At 38.3% G+C, this 26,504-nt stretch overlaps 1 protein-coding gene across 17 annotated transcripts in view; it reads right to left on the bottom strand.

Moving 5' to 3' along the window:
- The window catches only part of LOC139760850 (uncharacterized), a 100,837-nt gene that overhangs the window by 31,962 nt on the left and 42,371 nt on the right, over positions 1-26,504 (bottom strand). For 11 of the 17 annotated variants that reach the window (XR_011715416.1, XR_011715417.1, XR_011715418.1 and 8 more), the window contains 4 exons: positions 23,538-23,636; positions 20,185-20,261; positions 14,213-14,323; positions 10,200-10,313 (listed from right to left, as the gene is read on the bottom strand). Coding sequence is in view for 14 of the 17 variants with exons in the window: in XM_071684528.1 (XP_071540629.1) it covers positions 10,200-10,313; positions 14,213-14,323; positions 20,185-20,261; positions 23,538-23,636 (401 nt within the window). In the remaining 3 variants the exon portion in view is untranslated. Of the gene's footprint in view, positions 1-2,316; positions 2,483-9,598; positions 9,731-10,199; positions 10,314-14,212; positions 14,324-20,184; positions 20,262-23,537; positions 23,637-26,504 lie in introns of those variants that run through there. The other 6 variants (XM_071684530.1, XM_071684533.1, XM_071684538.1 and 3 more) reach the window with 5 other exon arrangements.

The raw sequence follows: 26,504 nt of genomic DNA, 5'->3' as shown, positions 1-26,504 counted from the left end.
ATATATGTATATATATATATATATATATATATATATATATATATATATATATATATATATATATATATACATATATTTATTCATCCATTTCATTCATTATTTTACTTTGTAGCTGTCTCCCGCGTTAGCGAGGTAGCGCAAGGAAATAGACGAAAGAATGGCCCAACCCACCTACATACAAATGTACATACATACACCTTCACACACACACATATACATACCTATACATATCAACGTATACATATATATACATACACAGACATATACATATATACACATGTACATAATTCATACTTGCTGCCTTTATTCATTCCCATCGCCACCCTGCCACACATGAAATGACACCCCCCTCCCCTGCATGCACGTGAGGTAGCGCTAGGAAAATACAACAAAGGCCACGTTCGTTCACACTCAGTCTCTAGCTGTCATGTAATAATGCACCGAAACCACAGCTTCCTTTCCACATCCAGGTCCCATAAAACTTCCATGGTTTACCCCAGACGCTTCACATGTCCTGGTTCAATCCACAGACAGCACATCGACCCCGGTATACCACATCATTCCAATTCACTCTATTCCTTGCACGCCTTTCACCCTCCTGCATGTTCAGGCCCCGATCACTCAAAAACTTTTTCATCCCATCCTTCCGCCTCCAATTTGGTCTCCCACTTCTCCTCATTCCCACCATCTCTAACACATATATCCTCTTTGTAAATCTTTCCTCACTCATTCTCTCCATGTGACCAAACCATTTCAATACACCTTCTTCTGCTCTCTCAATCACACTCTTATTATTGTTTATATATATAGCTACCTCGCTAATGCGGGAAATGGCGAATAGTTTGAAAGAAATATATATATATATATATATATATATATATATATATATATATATATATATATATATATATATATATAGTGGTTCCAACAATGTTGTATGGTTGCGAGGCGTGGGCTATGGATAGAGTTGTGCGCAGGAGGGTGGATGTGCTGGAAATGAGATGTTTGAGGACAATGTGTGGTGTGAGGTGGTTTGATCGAGTAAACAATGTAAGGGTAAGAGAGATGTGTGGAAATAAAAAGAGCGTGGTTGAGAGAGCGGAAGAGGGTGTTTTGAAATGGTTTGGACACATGGAGAGAATGAGTGAGGAAAGATTGACCAAGAGGATATATGTGTCGGAGGTGGAGGGAACGAGGAGAAGTGGGAGACCAAATTGGAGGTGGAAAGATGGAGTGAAAAAGATTTTGAGTGATCGGGGCCTGAACATGCAGGAGGGTGAAAGGCGGGCAAGGAATAGAGTGAATTGGATCGATGTGGTATACCGGGGTTGACATGCTGTCAGTGGATTGAATCAGGGCATGTGAAGCGTCTGGGGTAAACCATGGAAAGTTGTGTGGGGCCTGGATGTGGAAAGGGAGCTGTGGTTTCGGGCATTATTGCATGACAGCTGGAGACTAAGTGTGAACGAATGGGGCCTTTGTTATCTTTTCCTAGCGCTACCTCGCACACATGAGGGGGGGAGGGGGATGGTATTCCATGTGTGGCGAGGTGGCAATGGGAATGAATAAAGGCAGACAGTGTGAATTGTGTGCATGGGTATATATGTATGTGTCTGTGTGTGTATATACATGTGTACACAGAGATGTATAGGTATGTATATTTGCATGTGTGGACATGTGTGTATATACATGTGTATGGGGGTGGGTTGGGCCATTTCTTTCTTCTGTTTCCTTGCGCTACCTCGCAAATGCGGGAGACAGTGACAAAGCAAAATAAAATAAAATGAATAAATAAATAATATATATATATATATATATATATATATATATATATATATATATATATATATATATATATATATGGATTTACTAAAGAAAAATCAAAGATGTTTCTATCTTAAGAAGAGGAACAACAACTAGTGATAAAATTACAGTACAAACATTATAATTTTTCATCAAGAAATATACTTCTAAGAAACGGCATTAAAATATATTTTTAAGAAATATGCTTTTTCAAATAACTGACTATCCTTAAAGAATAGTAAAAGAAAAAAAAAGAATAGCTGTCTTTAGCATCATGGTTTTTGCATTATGTTGTGAATAAAAGTAAAGTATGAAAATAAAGAATATTATCATGTTATTTGAAGTTTTTGTCCGAATGAAACTTCTCTTTTATAAATAATTAAAACTATAAGATGTAAATCATGAATACCCTAAAAATAAAATTTAGCTGCTTATTTTCAAAGCATGAAATTCTTGCCAACATGAAAACACTAATTATACCTTGTGACTCACCACAATGCTGAACTCACTCACCCGTCACCAGCAGCTGCCAGACAACACCTTAGGCCCCACAGCTGTCTGCTGCCATAACCCGGATGCACTAACGAGATGAAGCGGTGACTTGGGGGATCTGTAACAAGCTCTCTCTTCACTGGGCCCAAGAGAGGAGGCCAGCAGGATTTTCCCTCTATGATTCACCCTGCCAAGATGCACTCTTTCATACTCTTATAGCCTCTAGACTTTATGGTGATTCCAGATATCTAATGTAATCAGAAAGTCCCAATCAAAAGTGAAATGAGAGCTTGTTATAGACACCTTCCACGACAGGCTAGGGGTCAGTGTACCATAGGTTCCACTGGCCCCTATCCTGCGTGATAATAGTTGAGACAACCATAGATTGGCTCAAATCAATTTGAGTGATGACACTACCAGGAACCAAGGTAAATGATGAACCCATAAGACATTTGAATGAAAATTAAAATGTGTCTTGAAAAATCAATAAAATATACAATATCTTTCCTCTATCTGAAAGCAGTTGTCATAACTATGAGATAACATCCACACAGACATAAGAGTATATGTGTGTGTTCCTCTATCTGAAAGCAGTTGTCATAACTATGAGATAACATCCACACAGACATAAGAGTATGTGTGTGTGTGTGTGTGTGTGTGTGTGTGTGTGTGTGTGTGTGTGTGTGTGTGTGTGTGTGTGTGTGTGTGTGTAAAATTTCTTTGTTCCATTATGGAGAGGGAGTTTTACACTCATATCACCCTATCTCAACCTTATACTCATAACATGTTTACTAGTATCTGTTCCTACACACACACCCTAGCCTGAGCTACATACCCATTTATCAGCCAACCCCAAGGGAGAGATGAACAGCTTGGTTGACTGTAAGATGACTGCTGAAGCAAGAATTCAACTACAGGCAGGCATGCATGACTTGTGGTCAACAATGCTAACCACTACACACCACTTGTGAGTAGTTACCTATTTGTACTGTACAGGAAGAGTCTTACACTCAAGGGACTCCATCTTCTGAACATTCTCCATCATTCAACCTCTTAAATTTCTGTATGCTTACTACACATACCCTCTCCTACTTCAGTTTCTTCCATTCATTCACCACTTAAAACTTACAAGGTATTTCTATACAACTTTTATTGAATGATTTTCTTGCTTCATTTAATGTTATGTCCTCAGGTAGCTCTATTCCTACATCTCTCAAAGAACTGTTGACTATCTACATCAAACTGGTTTAAAACTTAAAGGATGTGCAGGTCATTCCCATTTATTCTTTCCTCTGTGGTGGACCTCCAGCATTTCCCTGTAACTCAGCATTCTTAATTCTGGAAGAAAACTTGTTGTTCCTCTCTGCACCTTTTCTATTAGCCGTTAATACTTATTTGTGGGTGATTACTAAAAATGAGAAGGAAACTCTAGTTTTGGCCTAACATTTGAAGTGGACAGCTTGCTGATTATATCATTATCTATATACTCTTTCTGAATGCTGTTCTAGCATTTGCCAGCAGACAGTTTGTCTCTTTTACTCTGATGTAGGATTCAGAGAACAGGTTAATAATGATGTTAACTTCCCAGTCCCTCTCACACAAACTGCTGAGGCATATTTCCAGCTAGATAATACCTGTATTGAGGCCTTCCTTCACTATATCAATTCTTCATTACTTCAAATTTACTTGAGTTGAATTTCATCAACCATGTATCAGACAAGCTTTGGAATCTGACTAAGTATCTTTTTAAGAGGATGCAATTCTCCTCACTGTTCACTTCCCTTATGGCCTCTGCACCAGCTACAAATGTATTCATGTAGGAATCCATACCTTCTGGCAAGTCATTCTTGTAAATCATGAATAATAATGATCCAAGAACAGATACTTCTGGCACACCACTAATGACTTCAACCCATTTTGAGAGGGCTCATCTGACATCCATCCTTTCCACTGAAATAATCTTCAACTCCTTAAAGAGGTTTCCCCATTATTCCTGCTTAGCATCAAGCATCTTGATGAGCCTCCCATGCAGTAAAATGTCAAATGCTTTATGGCAAGCCAGATATAAGCAATTCATCCAGCCTTCTGGGACTCTGATGGCAGGATGGGGATGAGGATGACTTCCAAGTCCTTCTCACACATAGAATCCTGAAGCTTATTTCCTGCTAGATCATAATAATGTGACCATCTTTCACCTTATTCCAACCTCATACCTCTACATTTGCTTAGGACAATGTTTCATGTTTCAGACCATCTTTGGAGTCTATTTAGATCACCTTCTAAGCTGATGCGATCATCCTTGCTTTTCACTTCCCTCATTACCTTTGCATAATATGTAAACATATTCAGGTTTGTGTGTGTGCATGTGTGTGTGTGTGTGTGTGCATGTGTGTAATTACATAATTGTACTGTAAAAGGAAGGAGTTTTACACTCGTGAGGCTTTATCTCTTGCACGTTCTCTACTATCACACCATCTCTTTAATTCATGTATGCATTAACTATGGCCTTAGTCATTCTGCTCCATTCATCCACTACGCTTTTACTCTAAAAGTATTTCTTAATCCACATCAACTAGTTTCTTATTTCATATAATGTTACGTCCTCTGGTTTCTCTATCCCTACATCTTTCAAAGAATTGTTCACTATCCACATCGTTGATCTTTTTGAAAACTTAAAGAATGTGCTTAGGTCACCCCTACCTTTTCCCTATTCCATGGTGGGAAAATTCAAAGCCTCCAGCCCTTCCACGTAACTTACTTCTGTGTGTGTGTGTCTGTGTGTGTGTGAGAGAGAGAGAGAGAGAGGGGGGGGATTTCTATTTTTGTTTTATGGGAAGAGAGTTTTATAACTGAGTTGCCCTGTCTTCATAACCTTGTATATGTGTATCATGTTTTTACTCCCATATATGTATGCAAACTTGCACTCTCATTGCCTATGCCAGGTATCCATTCTATCGACCAGCCCCATAGGAAGATGAACAGCTGGGTGGACTGTGGACCAGCTACTGTGACCAGCCTTTCCACCAATATGGGTTTGATTCCAGGCGGCGCATACATACATGAATGATGGTCAATAACGATAACCACAACACCACAGAGGTCCATTGTGTATGTGTATTTGTGTAATTACCCTTTCATAATTACCTATATGTACTATACGGGAAGGGAGTTTAACATTCGTAGGGTCCCATTTCTTGAGCATTTTCCACAATCAAACTTTTTAAATTTTTGTGTGTAATCATCTATCTGTACTGTGTGTGAAGGGAGTTTTACACTCACGGGGTTCATCTCAACTATTCTCTACTATTATACAACTTCTTAATTTCCTGTTTGGTGTTTACATTAATCAAATCTTTTTTAACATTATTCCATTCATCCACCACTCATACTATAAAAGCACTTCCTCATACCTGTTTTAACAAGTTTCTAACTTAATTTCAAGTTATGTCTTCCATTTGCTCTATTCTTACATCTTTCAAAGCACTGTTCATTTTCTATGTCATCAATCTGATTCAAAAGCTTAAATTTTGTGATAAAATCAACCCACTTCTCTCTTCTAGGGTAAGCAAATTTTAAGCCTCTAACATTTCCCTTTAACTTGAATCTCTATTCTAATACTATCTTTGTTATTCTCTCTAGACCATCTCTATCAGCTCTTTGTACTTATTTTGGCATGGTGCTTAAACTTGAGAAGCATTTTCTAGTTTCTATTTTATGCAAGATCATGACACTTGTTGAATATATTCTTATCCATGAACTTGAATACAATTTCAATATGTGATTGAAGATAACTACTATCCTAAAGTGAGACTCTGACAACAGGCTGGGGACAAACATTCACATGTCTCTCTCACATGCAGGTACCTGCAACTTATTTCCTGCAAAACAATATTAATACTAAGACCTTCTTTCTCATGACCAGGTGCAAGAGCACCAATAATCACCCACCTCTCACCATTAACTTTCCGTTTTACCCATATCAGTCTAGAATTTACTTCTTTACACTCTATCACACATTCCCACAACCTCTGCTTCAGGAGTATTGCTACTCCTCCTTTAACTCTTGTCCTCTCACTAACCCCAGACTTTATTGTTAAGATTTCCAAACCATTCTCCCTCTTTACTTATACTTCCCTCATGACCTCTGCATCTTCTGCAAACATATTCAGTTAGGAGTCCATTCCTTCTGACAAGTCTCTTACTTAATTACAAAGAGTAATTCCCCTGGTGACCACAACTTATTTTTCAGTCAGCTCCTCTGGTTATGCATCCTTTATACTCTTACACTGAGATAATCTCTGTCCATCAAGAAAATCTCCCCTTTAAACCTGTTCAGTGATCCAACTTCCAAATTAGCCTCCCACATGGTACAATGTCAAATGCTTTCTTGCAGTCCCACTATAGAAGTAATCCTCCTAGCCCTTGCTTTTGTCCAATACTGAACTCACTCTCCTGTAGAAATCTAACAGATTCCTTACATATGACATTCTTTCCCTGAAACCATGTTATCTCTTGCTAAGGTAATTTCTCCTCAGTAAAAAGTCATCCTTTTGCTTTCTGTCTCTTCCATTACCTTAACTTAGATATATGCCTCATGCTGTTTCCTTTTTAAAAAAGTATGACCTTTTCCACTCCCCTGGCACTCTGCCTTTCTCTAATAACATCTCATCATCTCCAACAGTATTTCAAGAGGTTTGGCAAGTGTATCTGCACACATCTTCAGCACCCATGGTAAAATTTCATCAGGACCGTGAGCCTTGTAATGGTATTCTTTTCATGTTTTTTCTGGTTATCTCAGTGCTTTCTAAGATCTCCCATTACATCTCACTGATGGTAGGGCCATAATGTCTCCTAATGTGAAAACACTTCTCGATCTAGTAACAACACTGTATCAGTCCCTCTTATCCTAATGTGTTCACTGATATGCGAGCAATGTATCAGAAAATTTCCTGTATACACTCTAAGGTTCTGTCTCTCCATGATTCCCGGTCACAATGAGAATCCAAATTCCCTCAATCTATCTTTTTATAACTGAACTCCTCATTATCAGTACTTTACCTTCTCTGACAAAGAAAGAACTGTTCACTGTCTACATCAATCTTGTTTAAAACCTTACAAAGCTGTAATCAAGTTACCCTTCACTATTTTCTCCATGGCAGGCATATCTAAGGCTTCTAACCTTTCCTTGTAACTGAGGTCTCTTACTTCTGGGATCAACTCTGCTGCCTGTCCTCTTGTAGCTATTTGTGCTTCTTTTGGTGCAGTTACCAAACCTGAGAAGCATAATCTAGTTTTCACCTTATGCAAAACATGAACAGCTGGTCTCCTTTATCATTCTCCTGATGTGGGACTCTAGCATCAAGTTAAAGATGATATCAATATTTTGTTATCCATATACATGAAAGATATACTAATATCTGCCAGCACAAGCTGGTCTCCTCTATCATTCTTCTAAAATGGGACTCTGGCATCAGGTTAGGGAAGATATCAACTCCCAAGTTTCTCTTACATACAGAATTCTGAAGCTTATTTCTGCTAGATGGTAATCATATTATTGAGGCCTTTCACTTTCTCAGTTTAATGATGCACTCATCACATTTCACTTCCCTCATGACCTCTGCATCATGTGCAAACATATTCAGGGAAGAGTCCATCATACCTTCAGGTATATCATGCACTTAAATCAATAGTAACTGTACCAAAACAAAACCCACTCCACTAGTGACCACCCACTTGGAGAAGGCTTCTCTTGCATGTGTCCCTTCTTCCCTTCCCTTAATATAATCTTCTACCCATCAGAGGAGTCTTCCCTTTTATTCCTGCCTAGTGTCTCAGCTCTTCAATCAGCCTCCCATGAATTACTATCATATGCTTTCTGGCAGTCCAGATACAACCTACCCATCAATTCTTCCCTTTCGTCTAAGGGAGACTTTATTCTCTCACAGAAATCTAAAAAGGTTCAATACACATGACTCCTTTCCTCTAAAACTATGTCTCACCAGTGCAGGGGATATAGTGTCTTCTAATGTGAAAACACTTTTGAACTTTTTACTTAGTTTCTCAAACATTCTCGCATTATTCTCTACAATTCTTCTCTCTGAACCCCTCAGCCTGATTAATGACTCTCTAAAAGAAAATTCACTGCTGATGAATTTATGGAACAGCTTTGGATTTTCTTCTGCCTAGTCTACAATATTCCAATTATTTGTTAAAGCTTCTATGTTCTACCTCTTTCCACACACTCCTTAATGCATCCAGATGCTCCTTCATCCACCCTATGGCTTATTTCAGCTCCTACTGTTCAATTCGCCACCATCTTCACTCCTTGGAATCTAAAAAAACTCCAATTCCTCCAGGTTCTCTCCATTCAAACTCACACTCTAACTAACCAATCTCTCTCCATTACTAGTCCTTGCTTTTACTCACATCTACTCTCAACTTTCTTTTTTACTTACTCTCCTAAACTTAGAAACCAGCTTTTGCAGTACGTCACTAAAATCTGCCCCAAAAACTGCATCATTAGAAAATGTAAATGATTTACCTCCCAGGCACCATCACCTGACAGACTGCAAACCTCTCTCCAAGATGCTCATGTTAACCTCCTTCATTCATAAACATTAAAAAGCCATGGTCACATCATACACACCTTCCATAAACCCAACTTCACCTGAAACCACTCACCCTCCTCTCTCCCAACTCACACATGTGACTTAATCTCCTGCTAAAAACTCCTCATTCTCCCAGTAGCTTTCCTTCCACACCATACATTCATAACACCTTCGACAAAGTATCTCTATCAACCCTATCATACACTTGCTACAAATTTATAAATGCCACATACGAATCATTATGTTTCTCCATCTCACACAAATTCTTTAAAGCTAAAACTGATCCAAACATCCTCTACTGCTTCTGAAACCACATTGTTCCCCTCTGTCTGATGTTTTATGCAAGCCACCACCCTCTCATTCACCACTCTCCCATACAACAGTCGAGGTACACTCAACAACCTTATGCCTATGTCATATGAATATATGCTTTTGCCCTCCTTGCCTTTATACAGTGGCACTATACTAGCATTCTGCCAATCCTCAGGAACCTCACCTTGAGCCATATATATATATATATATATATATATATATATATATATATATATATATATATATATATATATATATATATATATATATATATATAAATATATATATAAATATATATATACATATATATATATATATATATATATATATATATATATATATATATATATATATATATATATATATATATAGCATGTCATTACAGGGTGCACCACTAGCCTGGTCCCTGGTAGTGTCCATTTGCTTGGGTATCCTCTTGTGGTGTGGCAGGTCATCATGGCGGCAGGAGTGCTCCCCCCCTTAGTAGCTTCACGTCGGAGCTGGCATGTTGGAACCTGAAACACAACAGTCTGGGGGCTGGTGTGGGCTGGATGCTGAGTCAAGTGGCCCCAGAGAAGGAGACACTTCCTCACAAAAAATACTGTAACCTTCTCTTTGACCTAACACACAAGTAATACACAGCAAGACTGCCCACCATCATGTCTAAGGATGACCAAAAAATAATAGAGGAAGCTGGATACATAAAGTACTGTATTTCATGGGAACAAAAATTAATCTTAATTGTATCTATAAGTCTTTGCAACAGTTTTTTTTTTCTTCTCTTCTCTTTTCTTTTCTTTTCTTTTCTTTTTGTCCCCATGGGCTACCCAATCAAGCTTCCTGTACAACAGGAAAATCATAAAATGCAAGAATAATTTAGAGAAGCCTAAAAGTGATGTATATGTATCAGACCTCAGAACAACATCCAGCCCCCCACCATCCTGGTTTCATCAGAGCAGACTCAACAAATTATGGCATGCCTACCTTCCTGGCCCAGGCTTGGTGGCCTGCTGAAAGTTCTTCCTGAGATAAAACCTTTGCCCCAGTTGTCCCAGTGAATTGACCTGGCTCTTGCTTACTTAAGGCCCAGTTCTGCATCTGCAGACATACAATCATTATACTTATGTGTATATCTAAAAAACTGATACAGCATTATTGAACTAGTTAAATACATTTATTTAATCTAAAATTACCCCAGAACCCTTTTCTGAAGTTCTAGTGTTACTCCAGGACCCTTTTTCCATGGGGCTCATGCAGCTCCAGGGCAGCATTACACTCAGCAGTAAGAATAGGATGAAATCTTTTGAAAAAAGATGTTCTTTTATAAGACCATACTCTGCTTCATCACCTGAGTAACATCCCCTGACTAAGATACAATCTGTTTCCAACAGCACTAGACCCCTCATCTAGAGCAATGCATAACTAGCCACCTATTCCCAAGTAAGAACAAAGGCTTACACCTGCCTCACCACCTATTCCCAAGTAAGAACAAAGGCTTACACCTGCCTCACACTGCAGCAACCTCTACTAACATATTCCCCCAATCCTCACCAAAGAATAACACTGACAAAACAAATACTCACTGAAATGACCAATAACCTGACAAGCACTAAACAACGGCTTTCCAAACTCCATCTTAAGCACCAACACAACTGACATACGCCTACCTGAAATGAGAGTCCCCACATAAACACTAATCACACTTTCCTATCTACACTCCAAGCATCAACCAATCCTACAAGACCAATCCACTTTAAAACCATATCCCAAGACCCTTCACGCCCACAAAACAACTAAAACAACGATGACACCAGGCACTTACTGTTCAATTGCCCTGTAATCTCAGCACAAAGATGTACACACAATACTATACTTTAGGACCCATGTTCATATCTCTAACATCAAAACTGCAGACACATTCACTCAGCTGCTTCCACCAAAACCCTTGCCTCTCATCAATCTCCTTCTCATGGCTACATACATAAGCACCAATAATCACCCACCTCTTGTGACTCTCATCTTGACCTTCATTAGTCTGGAGCTCAGTAAGAGACTGATGGCAAGTACAGAGTATATGAATGGGGAGGAACACTGCAGTATCAAGAGTGGCAGTGGTGGTGTGAATCAAAAGTTTTCTTTGAGGAATATTTGTGAAAAAGACTTGAAAGGAAATGAAGGATTTTTATGTGGCATTTATGGATCTGGGGAAAGCATTTGATTGGGTCAACAGAGATGCTTTATGAAGCACGTTATGAAAATATGAAGTGGAAGGAAAGCTACCTGAACATCAGCTTCTGCATCTGCTTAACTGAGTCTGCCACTAGTGACTTGCCATCCACAAACAGCACTTGCCTTACCTCCTAGGCTACTGTACCACCAGCATACTTTAGTCACCCCTAAACACGCTCCATGAACAGATTAAACAGCCATGGTGATGGTGACATTACATATCCATGGTGCAGACCTACCTTCACCTGAAACCACTTACTCTCCTTCATTCCTGATAACATATGCGCCTTACTCTCTTGATAAGAACCCTCCTGCTTCTAATAGCTTTCATCCCACACCATATATCTATAACATCATCCACTAGGTATTTACATCTACCAAATTAAATGCTTTCTCCAAATCCATAAATGCCACATACAAATCACTCCCCTTCTAAAGTATTTCACACACAAATTCTTCAAAGCAAACATCTGGTCTGCATATTCTTTTCTGGTATACCATCACCCTCCAAATCATTTACAAAACAACTTACCATAAATACTAAACAGAATTAAACTTCCATAAATGAAGCATTCACTTCTATCCCCATTGCCTTTATATAATAGCACTAAACAGGTACTCTGCCAGTCCTCAGGCATCTCATCTCGAGCCACTGAAAGTCCTGCCTAACCAAATGTAAACCTTTTTTTCTGAAAGTCAACTGCAATCCCATCCAATCCAGTCACTTTTCCACAACTCATAATAATCTCTTTTCACAAACAAATTACCATGACTATCACTCTGCATGCCCCCATGTCCAAAACACCCAATATCTATCACCCTATCACTAGTCCTTCAAAATACTCCCTCCATCTTTATCTCTTCTTTGTTTGTTAGCTCTTCCCCATCTATTTCCTTCACTGATGCTCCTATTTGTTTTCTTGTTCTTCTCACATTAATCACCTCCACCCAAAACATTTTCTCATTCTCCATAAAGTTAGTTACTCTCTTTTACCCCATTTCTTACCAGCACTTTTTCTCAGACCTTGCATCTTCCTTTAACCTTCCTGTTGCTCTCTCTTGTAAATCTCCCAATTGTTCATACTCTTTCCCTTCAGGTAGTGCCTCTCTACTACCTTTCACTAACAGCATATTCCACTGAATAATGCCCATACACCTCTCTCTTCTCTTTCACTGGCAACTTATTCCACCACTCACTACTCTTTCTTAAACATCCACATCCGATCTTCTGCAACTTCCATACTTTATCTGCACATGCATTGCTTCCCTAAATACCTTCCATTTCTCACCCATTCCATTAGTTTCTTTCACTCTTAACTTATGGCATTCCTCACTCAAACTTTCATAGTATCTCTGCAGACAATCCTGTTTTCTAAGCTCACTCACTTTCACCAACCTCTACCCACCCATGTCATTTCTTATTTTCTTAAAAGCCACACCAAACTTTCAGTGAACTCCAATCAAACATCCCATTAGCTTTCCCTCTTAGCACATTCACATTCTGCTGTCTCTTCTTTTCAAGCCTATCACTTGCTAAAAAATCCAATAATGCTCACTAACCCCACTCACCCATGTATACATATGCATGTATCTTTTCTTAAATCAGTTATTCCCAATCACCATTCCTTTTTCAACACACATGACGAACTGTTCACCCTTTTCAATTACACAGAGTACATCATGCCTCAAATCATACTCTGAAATGCCAAATCACCCACTTTTGCTTTTAAATTCCCCACACCTAAAACTCATTTCACTTTATCAAATTTGCCGATAAACTCAATCAGCTCCTGCCAAAACATTCGCCTCTCTTCCTCATTCCTCTTACTATCAGGTGCACGAGCTTTGACAACTACCTGCCTGCCATTATCTGTTTTCATTCTCATCCACATCAGTCTGTAGCTCAATTTCTTATATTCTTTAACAAATTCCCACAAAACCATCTTCAGCAGAAGTACCAGCCCTTCCTTTGCTCTCACCCTCACCCTCTCACCTTAACCCCTGACATACCCATACCATTCTTCCCCATTCCCCTTAAGCACAGCTTCATCCAGAGCCAGAACATTCATGCTGCTCTCCCCAAACATACAACTTTATCTGTCTCTCCCTTTTTCTTATCCTGAATATTCATGTATATTCAGATACCACAGCTGAAAAACATGGAGGGGAGGGTTTCCAACACCCTGATCCCACCACTTCTAGCCACATTCTACAACACACAGAGATATGAGGGTTTTCTCCCCTAATCCTAGGGCTCACACATAATCTTACTTAATGAAAGTAATTAGCTGCTTCTCCAAGCTGAAATGTTAATTTGATGAGGAGACAAGTTGTTTTGGAGAACTAGTCAATGACCTGCCAGAAGTCAGGTATGGTGCCACCTGGGAATGAAGAGCATTAAATGATACCCAACCCACTCAATGTGTGATAAGAATGATGCATTCAAGTTATTTCAATTCACTAGTGATAGCAGCTTCAAGGCCAGTTGTTGTGATGACCAACCTGTTAGTTACTAAGACTACCCATTTCATAAGACAAACCATAAGCTTTTACCAAACAAGATGAGGAACTATTATCTAAAAGGTTTACCGTACTTTGCAGTAAAATTAAAGAAAAAGATATTCTAGTAATCACCTAGAAACCCCTAAAGTGTAACTTCTGAAGCTGAACAACATGAAAGACTAAGGGAACCTAAACACAATAATTCCACCAAGAGTTTTCAAACTTATCATACTAAGTCCTAGAGTTAGGATAAGTAGATTTCTTACCTCTTTCTGAGCATTATGAAGAGTCTTGATAGCCTCACTGTCATGAGGGTTATCTTGGAGTTTTCGCATAGCACTAAGCCGTGTTGACACAATCTGTGAGATGTCCACTGCCTGTCAAAACAAATTTCTCAGTTTTAGAGGAAATATAAAACTTGACTTAAAAATGACATGGAAAAGGAGTTCATCTTCCCATATCTAGATTTTAGAGAAGCTATTAAAGGGAAGACTTGTATGTGCACTTTTACAGTAGAACTGGCCAGACACCAGACCACCAGTGATTAAAACAAAATGAACACTAAAAGAACAATTCTTTATATAAGCTGAGATGGCAAGGACAACTGAATGCCATAATCAAAAGGTGAGGCACTAAAGGCACTAGACTTCACTGGTTATGGAGACTCCATTGCCGTGGCTACCCCCTTGAGAGAGTTCCAGAGTATAACAGGTGTCAGAAACAAGGGGTAGCAATGCTATTTCTTGTGTGGGAGAGTCATGACAGGAATGGATGTAGGCAGGCAAGTGCAAATATGTACATGTGCATATGTGTATGTCTGTGTATATATATGTATGTATATGTAGATATGTTATTTAATCTAATTTCATTATTGTTTGTCACTGTCTCCCACGTTAGCAAGGTAGGATGAGGAAACAGATGAAAGAATGGCCCAACCTACCTACATACACATGTATATATGTACACATCCACACACGCACATATACATACCTATACATTTCAACGAATACATATATATAAATACACAGACATATACATATATATACACAGATACATAATTCATACTTGCTGCCTTTATTCATTCCCCTGGCCACTCAGCCACACATGGAATGACAACCCCCTCCCCCCCACACGCGTGCAAGGTAGCACTAGGAAAAGACCACAAAGGCCACATTCATTCAAACTCAGTCTCAAGCTGTCATGTATAATGCACCAAAACCACAGCTCCCTTTCCACATCCAGGCCCCACAAAACTTTCCATGCTTTACCCCAGACGCTTCATATGCCCTGGTTCAATCCACTGACAGCAAGTCGACCCCGGTATACCACATCGTTCCAAGTCACTCTATTCCTTACACGCCTTTCACCCTCCTGCTTCTTCAGGCCCCGATCGCTCGAAATCTTTTTCACTCCATTCTTCCACCTCCAATTTGGTCTCCAACTTCTCGTTCCCTCCACCTCTGGCACACATATCCTCTTTGTCAATCTTTCCTCATTCATTCTCTCCATGCGACCAAACCATTTCAAAACACCCTCTTCTGCTCTTTCAACCACACTTTTTATTACCACACATCTCTCTTATCTTTTCATTACTTACTCGATCAAGCCACCTCACACCACATATTGTACTCAAACATCTCATTTCCAACACATCCATCCTCCTCTGCACAACCCTATCTATAGCCCATGCCACACAACCATATAACATTGTTGGAGCCACTATTCCTTCAAACATACCCATTTTTGCTTCCCGAGATAATGTTCTCGCCTTCCACACATTTTTCAACGCTCCCAGAACTTTCGCCCCATCCCCCACTCTGCGGCTCACTTCTGCTTCCATGGTTCCATCCACTGCTAAATCCACTCCAAGTTATCTAAAACACTTCATATATATATATATATATATATATATATATATATATATATATATATATATATATATTTTTTTTTTTTTTTTTTTTTTTTTTTTTATCGCTGTCTCCCGCGTTTGCGAGGTAGCGCAAGGAAACAGACGAAAGAAATGGCCCGACCCCCCCCCATACACATGTACATACACACGTCCACACACGCAAATATACATACCTACACAGCTTTCCATGGTTTACCCCAGACGCTTCACATGCCTTGATTCAATCCACTGACAGCACGTCAACCCCTGTATACCACATCGCTCCATTTCACTCTATTCCTTGCCCTCCTTTCACCCTCCTGCATGTTCAGGCCCCGATCACACAAAATCTTTTTCACTCCATCTTTCCACCTCCAATTTGGTCTCCCTCTTCTCCTCGTTCCCTCCACCTCCGACACATATATCCTCTTGGTCAATCTTTCCTCACTCATTCTCTCCATGTGCCCAAACCATTTCAAAACACCCTCTTCTGCTCTCTCAACCACGCTCTTTTTATTTCCACACATCTCTCTTACCCTTACGTTACTTACTCGATCAAACCACCTCACACCACACATTGTCCTCAAACATCTCATTTCCAGCACATCCATCCTCCTGCGCACAACTCTATCCATAGCCCACGCCTCGCAACCATACAGCATTGTTGGAACCACTATTCCTTCAAACATACCCATTTTTGCTTTCCGAGATAATGTTCTCGACTTCCACACATTCTTCATGGCTCCCAGGATTTTCGCCCCCTCCCCCACCCTATGATCCACTTCCGCTTCCATGGTTCCATCCGCTGACAGATCCACTCCCAGATATCTAAAACACTTCACTTCCTCCAGTTTTTCTCCATTCAAACTCACCTCCCATATATATATATATATATGGTAGAGGATGTGTGGATCAGGTGTTTGCTTTGAAGAATGTACGTGAGAAATACTTAGAAAAGCAAATGGATTTGTATGTAGCATTTATGGATCTGGAGAAGGCATATGATAGAGTTGATAGAGATGCTCTGTGGAAGGTATTAAGAATATATGGTGTGGGAGGCAAGTTGTTAGAAGCAGTGAAAAGTTTTTATCGAGGATGTAAGGCATGTGTATGTGTGGGAAGAGAGGAAAGTGATTGGTTCTCAGTGAATGTAAGTTTGCGGAAGGGGTGTGTGATGTCTCCATGGTTGTTTAATTTGTTTATGGATGAGGTTGTTAGGGAGGTGAATGCAAGAGTTTTGGAAAGAGGGGCAAGTATGAAGTCTGTTGGGGATGAGAGAGCTTGGGAAGTGAGTCAGTTGTTGTTCGCTGATGATGCAGCGCTGGTGGCTGATTCATGTGAGAAACTGCAGAAGCTGGTGACTAAGTTTGGTAAAGTGTGTGAAAGAAGAAAGTTAAGAGTAAATGTGAATAAGAGCAAGGTTATTAGGTACAGTAGGGTTGAGGGTCAAGTCAATTGGGAGGTAAGTTTGAATGGAGAAAAACTGGAGGAAGTAAAGTGTTTCAGATATCTGGGAGTGGATCTGGCAGCGGATGGAACCATGGAAGCGGAAGTGGATCATAGGGTGGGGGAGGGGGCGAAAATCCTGGGAGCCATGAAGAATGTGTGGAAGTCGAGAACATTATCTCGGAAAGCAAAAATGGGTATGTTTGAAGGAATAGTGGTTCCAACAATTTTGTATGGTTGCGAGGCGTGGGCTATGGATAGAGTTGTGCGCAGGAAGGTGGATGTGCTGGAAATGAGATGTTTGAGGACAATGTGTGGTGTGAGGTGGTTTGATCGAGTAAGTAACGTAAGGGTAAGAGAGATGTGTGGAAATAAAAAGAGCGTGGTTGAGAGAGCAGAAGAGGGTGTTTTGAAATGGTTTGGGCACATGGAGAGAATGAGTGAGGAAAGATTGACCAAGAGGATATATGTGTCGGAGGTGGAGGGAATGAGGAGAAGTGGGAGACCAAATTGGAGGTGGAAAGATGGAGTGAAAAAGATTTTGTGTGATCGGGGCCTGAACAAGCAGGAGGGTGAAAGGAGGGAAAGGAATAGAGTGAATTGGATCGATGTGGTATACCGGGGTTGACGTGCTGTCAGTGGATTGAATCAGGGCATGTGAAGCGTCTGGGGTAAACCATGGAAAGCTGTGTAGGTATGTACATTTGCGTGGGTGGACATGTATGTATATACATGTGTATGGGGGTGGGTTGGGCCATTTCTTTCATCTGTTTCCTTGTGCTACCTCACAAACGCGGGAGACAGCGGAAAAAAAAAAATATGTATATATATATATATATATATATATATATATATATATATATATATATATATATATTAATTCAATACATATTCGCCTTATCCTGCATTGGCCAGGTAGCGTTAAGAACAGATGAGTGAGCCCACCTCTCTGTTCCTTCTTTTGGAAAATCATAAAAGGGAGGGGAGGATTTCCAGTCTCACACTCCCTCCCCTTTTAGTCGCCTTCTACAACATGCAGGGAATATGGGGAGGTATTCTGTGTTAGCGAGGTAGCGCCAGGAAACAGACAAAGAATGGCCCATCTACTCATATACAGGTACACCACCGATTTTCCGGCACTCTTGGTTCCAAAGCCTTGGCAAATTAACCATTTTGCCGGACCAAATGTGGTCACATAATAATTTTTCAACAAAACACCTCTAACCCAATAATTATACATCTCCCATGTGTCTAAAGTATACCATGGAGTGCTAGAAATTTAAATCAAACAAATATTGAATGTTTTAGCTCCCCAAGATGGTAGGTCTGTCCTTAGATTGTTTGAATCCTGTGGGGTCTTCTTCCTCTTCTGTTGTTAGTTTTCCGAAGTGTGCATCGCCAGAATAATGCAGTTTTGTCTGAATTATACACCTGTTCAGGATTGAGGTGTTCATCAGCTAGAAGTTTCGCAAGTTCATCCACATACTCAGCAGCTCCTTCGTGGTTTGCTGACTGCTTTTCTCCGCACACTTTATTTATGGAAATTCTATGATGTTTCCTGAATCTTTGAAGCCATCCTTCACTACAGTCATGCTCATGTTGTAATTTAAGTTCTTTATGGAACAACTTAGCCTGGTCCATTAACATGCTACCTGACAAGTCCACTCCATCATTCCGATGCTGTCGAAACCTTTCCATCATCACTCGATTGTGCTAAGTACTCTTACCATCTTTCATAGTTTTTCTAATCGTCAATTGCTTCTTGGAATCGCTGTCTGCATCGAATTTCAATATTTTCTCCCTTTGCTTCTTTATATCATAAACAGTTGATGAACCAATACTGTAGATGTCACACAGCTTATGCACTGAAACACCAAGGGTCCATTTTTTCAACAGTTCTACTTTATCTTGGATTGATATGGACTGGTGTTTATGTTTGACACCATGACTGACACTCTCATATGTCTTAGAAGCCAAAGCTGGGGTTAAATTTAAGCAAAATAAGCTAAGAATCTCACAGAATTGCCATATCAGCACCAAGTGCAGTGGAAAGTATATCAATAAGTGTGCCCTACACACAATGCCATCTGAGGCCATCCAGTAAGCTAGTCTGGTGGATGTGGTAATTTCAAGTTACCTCAGGTAATTTTGTCCAGACTAAAGGAGGTGCCAAACCATCAGTTGCCGGAAATTCGATGGTGGACCTGTACCTGTAAACGCTCACATACACACACATATACATACATACACATAAACAGACATATACATACATACATACACATGTACATATTCATGCTTGCCATCATCCATCCCTGTCGCTATCCTATCCCACAGGAAACAGCATCACTATCCCCTGCTTCAGCAAAGTAGCACCAGGAAAACAGACAAAATAGGCCACAATTCTTAATCATTACATAAGCTGATAGTAAGAACACCTGAATGCCATGATCAAAGGGTGAGGCACTAAAGGCACTAGAGTTCACTGGTTATGGAGACTCCATTGCTGTGGCTACCCCTTTGAGGGAGTTCCAAGTGGGAACAGGTATCAGAGATATAGACAGACAGAAAGTGATCTGGTCGTCTAATCCAGATGCTTGTAATCCTGTTGCTGAGAGCATGTTTTCTGATGTTTGCTGATCGCTTTCAGCAACAGGATAACTGAAAACTGGAAAAGACTGCCAAATTATGTCGCTGACTCTAGTTCTGTAGAGGTATAAAGCATGGGAGATGCAAGAGCAAAAAATCAATTAAAAAGAACATATAATTTAGGACCACTTTGACCATCGTAACCTAAGTGGCTGTGTAACTATCAAGCTAAAGATACAGGTTCAATAGTCTCTTCTTGAATGTCTGAAAGCATCTGTGAGAGTATGAAAAGCACACTTATGTCAACAAAGTCCTTACCAGTGATTCAGATTTAGGAAACACTTTATCCTCTTCCTCCTTCTTCTCCTTTGGGGGGACAGGAACCCAATCACTCTCTGAAATAATAATAAAGTAGCTGAAACTTATTATGGTACAATGGTGTACAATGTGCTATATATTACAGTATTGTACACTTTAGGTCAAATATATAATGATATCTCTCTCATCTGATTTCATATATTTCATAATAACACTGAACAAGTAAAAGTTTCCACAATAAGTTTGCTTGAATATTTCTTCTATGGAGCTTGTGAACACAGGACAGAAAATGTTTTGTATATAACAGGCTCATTTCTTTATTTACACAAAATATTAGTGGTGGAAATATCAGCACAACACAATAGGTAGCTAACGGCAGCTAAAGTGTTACATACTTACCTCTGGGTACCTAAGATGAGATTTGCAATGTGGCAGAGCTAACACCAAACACCCTAAGTCTATACTACTTGCTTTGTAATACTGTTACTCACTTCTTCCATACACTTTACAAAGCCATCAATTCTGATCTCATCTGGGGCTATATTTCTGATATCTGTTTGTTTCTTTTATGAATTTCTTTACCCACTCCTTGTAATTCTTTTTTCCTCTGGATCGAAAATTAAATAGTTTCTCAACATTTTTTGCTGAACACATCAATAATTTTGCTAGGTATCTTTTCCATATGCTCTATGGTACTGTATTCTAAATAATCTAATTTCTCTGTTTCCTTATTGTTGTAAACCTTAAGTCTAAAAAATTTTTGTTTTATTCCCTATGTTGCAATGCATTTATCTTTCATTCCTTCTCCCAGGACTATATAGTTACCATTCCTCAGCCTTTCAAGACAGCCCATGATTTCCACTCCTTCAATTTTGTATCACTTTTTCCACTCACCTACAGTCTTATTTTGTTTGTATCACTTTTTCCCTCACCTGCAGTTTTATTTTGAGAATACCTACTTACCAGTACCTATGAAATGTGACATGATGACAGGGATACAGCTAGCTCAAAGTGCTCACCAAAAGCCTTACTTGATGAATAAGACTATTCTTCCCAGTTACCAGAGAGAGAGAGAGAGAGAGAGAGAGAGAGAGAGAGAGAGAGAGAGAGAACTTGACACTTTATGAGTACCAACAACAAGATATTGCTCGTACATGTTATCCTTAGACTTTGTTCTTGTGGTTTAATTTCTCACATTTATGACTGTCATCAATGGTTATATTTTGTCATCCAGCTAACTCATTCACATTTTTTCCACATTACTCTTGACTGTGCTCGTGTTCTTCACAGTCTGTAATCATCACTTTTGTCTTTCATTTGTTTCATTTTCATTTTCTCCACAGTTTTGTTGCCTATATTCAATCACTCCACTTCTGTTTTCAGTCACTTCCCTGTTCTGTAAAAATCTCAACCTTTCCGTATACATCATCATTTTCTTTCTCATTCCCTGCACATTATGTACACTTTCCATGCCTTTGTTTTTCGTTTGCATATATTACAGTACCACTTATATCCACCATCCTTATCATAATTTTCCTCAGTCTGACAGTCATACTTTCCTATTCCTCAAACTCCATATATTGTTTTTGATGTTATAACCCCACCTACTACATGCAACATTCTATGTTTCCAACATAAGCTAAGAAGATAGTGTTCAATTCGCTGTTCACAGATGATGCCTAAACTCAGTTCCACAGATTTCAGTTCACTGGTTTTCAATGTACATACAGGATTAGGGACTGGAGGCCCTATTAACACAAAAAAATATTGCCCTAAAAGTTCTTTAACTAATATCACAACAACTAAAAAACACCACACAGAGTATTTACCTAGAGTCAGGAAAGACTAATAATTCTCTATATTTGGAAAAAACAGAAAAAAATTAGTGAATGAGTTGGAACTATCACCATGATTGCCTTCATTTCAAATCATTTAACCTATAATTGGTGAATGATATGGTAAATTGTATTAAAATATTTTTCAAAAAAGAATCTCTTTTTTTTTCTACAAAAATTCTCTTCAGCAGGTTCTTACCCAGTATATGAATCAGTAATCATCTAGATATTCAGAAAAATATAGGAGAACATAGCTGAAAGAAATGGAAGTCTTACCTACCACCCACATACTTAAAACCACCTTTGGTTCAAAGTTTTCAGCACATAATTTGTGAATGATATGGTAAACTGTATTTTTCAAATATTCTTTTTCATACATCTCTCTTCAGTAGATTCTTACCTAGTGCATGAGTTAACAGATAACTACACATCTAGAAACATATCGGAGAAAATAGCAGAACGAGATAGAAGTCTCACCCATAACTTGAATGCTTGTGATCACCTATGTTTCAAAACAATCAAATCAAAATTAGCAAATAGTACAGTAACTTACATATCTTATATATTTTGCTAAATATCTATCATTACCTGGTGCATGAATTAATCATTAGATTCATATTCAGAAAAATATAGATGACATTAGCTCAATGAGATGGAAATCTTACCTAGAATACAAAAGCTTATGATCACCTTCATTCAAAACATTCAAAGTATAATGGACAAATGTAGTAAGCTGTATTTTTCAAATATTTTTTCTATCCAATGCTCTTCAGTAGGTTCTTCCCTAATGCATGATTCAATTACCTACATATTTTTTCTATACAAATGTTTCAGAAGGCTCCTATCCACTGCACAAATTAATGATTAATATATTCAGAAAAATATAGGAGAAATAACTAAAGAGATAGAGATCTACCTAGAAACTAAATGCTCGTGATTACCTTCATCTCAGAATAATCAACATATAATTGGTATTTGATATGGTTAAGTGTATTTTTCAAATACTCTTACATACAATTCTCTTCGGTAGGTTCTTACCTAATGCATGAATTAATCATTTTTTACAAATTCAGAAAATCACATGAGAAATTACCCGAAATAGATGGAAGTCTTACCTTTCATCTGAACGTTTGTGATCACCTTCAGTTCAAATATTCCATTCATAATCGGAAAATTATTTGATAAATTATATTTTTCATGTATTCTTTCTCAAACAATTGTCTTTAGTAGTTTCTTACCCAATGCATGAGTTAATGATCACTGTATCTACATAATCAGAAAAATACAGGAAAAAAATAGCTAATCGAGATGGAAGTCTTACCTAGCACCTAAATGCTTGCAACCACATTCGGTTCAATAAAATCAACTTAAAACAGGTGAATGATACAGTAAAATGTAATTTTCAAATATCTTCTCAACACAATTATCTTTAGTGGTTTCTTACCCAATGCAAGAACTAATAATAATGCACATATTCAGAAAAATGTAGAAAATAAGTGAGAGAGAGGGAAGTCTTACCTAGCACATGAACATTTGTGATTGCCTTCGGTTGTAGCCGCCAATTTTGAGTGTGACCACCTGGCTGGCCACGCAAATTTGAGAGTTTTACGCACGATTCTGAAAATAATGGGGGTAATTTAGGTAGCCCCAATTTATGAAAATCAAATCTAAAAATCATATAAAATTGCAGTACTAGTATGCAAATACTGCACCAACTTTGTCTTAATTTTCTGATATATTTACTGGAATGCATGTTTTCCAATTTATGTGACTAATTTCATTTTGGACCCATACCAATTTTGAGAGACTGCTTGTATCAGTTATTGTCTACTCAATTTTCAATTTGCTATCATATTCATAACACTTTAGCAGCTTAGTTACTCATATCTTCACTAGAAATAACTTAAGCATCAATAATCGTAACATTAACACAAAAGTCCTCTTTCTGTAAGCTCTTTATCAATCATTGTCATTTTGCTTTAGTTCCATAGTTAATTTCTATGGACACTTCTCAAACATGACATTATCAGTTGATCCTTAATATCACTCCTTCAGACATAGTTTTGAACTAGCTGATCAACTTATTCTTCAAATATCCACAAACACTTTTTGTACTTACTTCAGTGCCATCTTTACATCTGCATGTACCACTAATTTCACAAAATTAAATACTATTCATATCTTATTACTTTTATAATGAAACCTTTTTCATTTTGGTGTGCGATCCTTTAAAGCCTCCTGGGTTTATCTGTTCTACAATTAATATCACTCCCATCACACACTCTTTTTTTCTTTCAATATCACAAGCTGATTACACATAACGAGACTGCTTACATTAGGAGCCTACCATCTTTGTTTTTCAAATATGAATAATCTGATTATTTTTCTTTCATGCATGTTTGACGTTTCCCACATGAGTGAGGTAGCATCCAGAACAGACGACTGAGTCTTGGAGAATAAAAGATCCTCCTTTAGCTCTTTCCTTTGTTTCTTCATTTGGAAAGTAATACAGTAGGGGAAGATTTCCAGCCCCCAACTCTTGCCCTTCTTAATCACCTCCTACGATATGCATGAGATATGTGGGCAGTATTCTTTCTCCCCATCCCCAGTGATATTATATCAAACTGATTATTTTTCAATATATTTATACTTTTTGGGTTCATAAACTTATATTCCTACATTCACTTATTTCTAGTAGTATTTTCAAAAGAATGTTTTCTATTTTACCAAAGATTTTGGAGTATACTGTATCTCATTTGTACTGCCAGTCTAATGAAATTGCTTTTCAACATTCTCTTTATATTTTTCCAGCAAACACACTTCTGGAAATCTCTGCTCTAATTTTGTTTATTTCATTGTGATTATTACAGCATTTTTATATGCTATTTTGTTCTTTTAAATCCTTTTATGTATTCCTCTTAATGTAAAAAATCCCTTATACACTGTCAAGAGAGAGACAGACAGAGAGAGACAGACAGACAGACAGAAACAGAGAAAGTACATATCTACATATGGGTACCTATGAAGAGATCTAGCCAAAATGGCAGGGCTAGCACAAAGCACTCACCACACATCTTGCTTAATAAAGAAGACTATTCTTCTCAGCTGGCACCTTTATTACAAAATTATCTATTCTTGGTTCATCTGGGACTGATTTCAACCATGTCAAGAACTCTCTTAAATGTTTCTGTAGTTGTTTCCTGTGTGTTTCTTATTTCTCCTGGCATTACACTGAATAATCATTCTAGGTTCCTGGTTGTGATGTTACATATCTTTGATTTAATCAAATTTTGTTCCATGGTATTCTTGGAAACTTAATTACTTCGTATCAACCCTGTTGAGATGCTTTAAGGTTCAACACATTTTGTTCTACATCTTCAATTTGTTGCCCTGCGTATATTATTGGGGTTTTGTGATACACAGTTCATAAGTTTCATTCGCTTCATTCTGCTCGTGAAGTGATTCTGAATACTCTCTAATTTGTTTAATTCTATAATATTTTTACATTGTGACCACCTGACACAGCAGCATTCAATTCTGCTTTTAAAGCATAGCTCTCATTACAGTATTACCTTTCAATAACATTAGCTCTACTGGCTCATCCCCAAACAGCAACCCCTAATAAAAAGTAAAATAGCATCCACTATCAGACATACCAAACACTGTCATTAATCTGAGGAACATTCAACAAAATTGTACTCATGAGAGGGAAAATAATGAAAAATGTTGTTAATCAAAGGAAATATTCAATAATATCATACAACCTTGAGGGAAAATACAGCTTACTGTTGTTAATCAAAGGTAATGTTCAATGATATCATGAAGATGGAGCAAGGGAACATACTGAACACAGCCATTAATCAAAAGTAATATTCAGTAGTATCATACAAGCACATGGGAAAATAATGAGCACTGTTGCATTTAATGAGATGCAATGCTCAATACACTGAATGAATGTTTCACTTTGCACTTCCACCAGCCACATGACTATTGCTTCACCTTCAAAACATTTTCTCAATGAAAGGGTCAAAACCCAAGCAAACATCAAAAGAGGGCGGAACAACCAAAAGGTTGGCTAGAGATGAGACCGCCAAACAGAGTAGCAATGCTGTTTAATAAAGAAAAAAATCACCTATTTTACATGCGTTCTTAAGGGGTTAACTTTTCAGTAATTTCAAGTTCAATAACTGGAAATAATTCAAGCACGTATAAAATAACCTTTTTCTCTCAGCCAGTCGAGTAGCCCACAAAATAGCTAGTTTTCAGGACATTTCAGTCTTCAGGATTTGGGGACACCTACTTGAACTAAAAATACCAAAAATAATCTAATAAGCTTTAGTTCTAAAGTGAGCACTGACAGTAATGGCTTCACTTGAGCTTGATGCCTTGCCTGGGTCAATTTCATTGCTGGAAAAGTCAATGACCATAAAATCATTTTCCACATGCAAAGGGGTAAATAATACATACTAAAATGATACATATGCA

This window comes from Panulirus ornatus, chromosome 38, assembly GCF_036320965.1.
Source record: "Panulirus ornatus isolate Po-2019 chromosome 38, ASM3632096v1, whole genome shotgun sequence".
Taxonomy (NCBI): Eukaryota; Metazoa; Arthropoda; class Malacostraca; order Decapoda; family Palinuridae; genus Panulirus; species Panulirus ornatus.
This window is presented reverse-complemented; position numbering and strand designations above follow the sequence as displayed.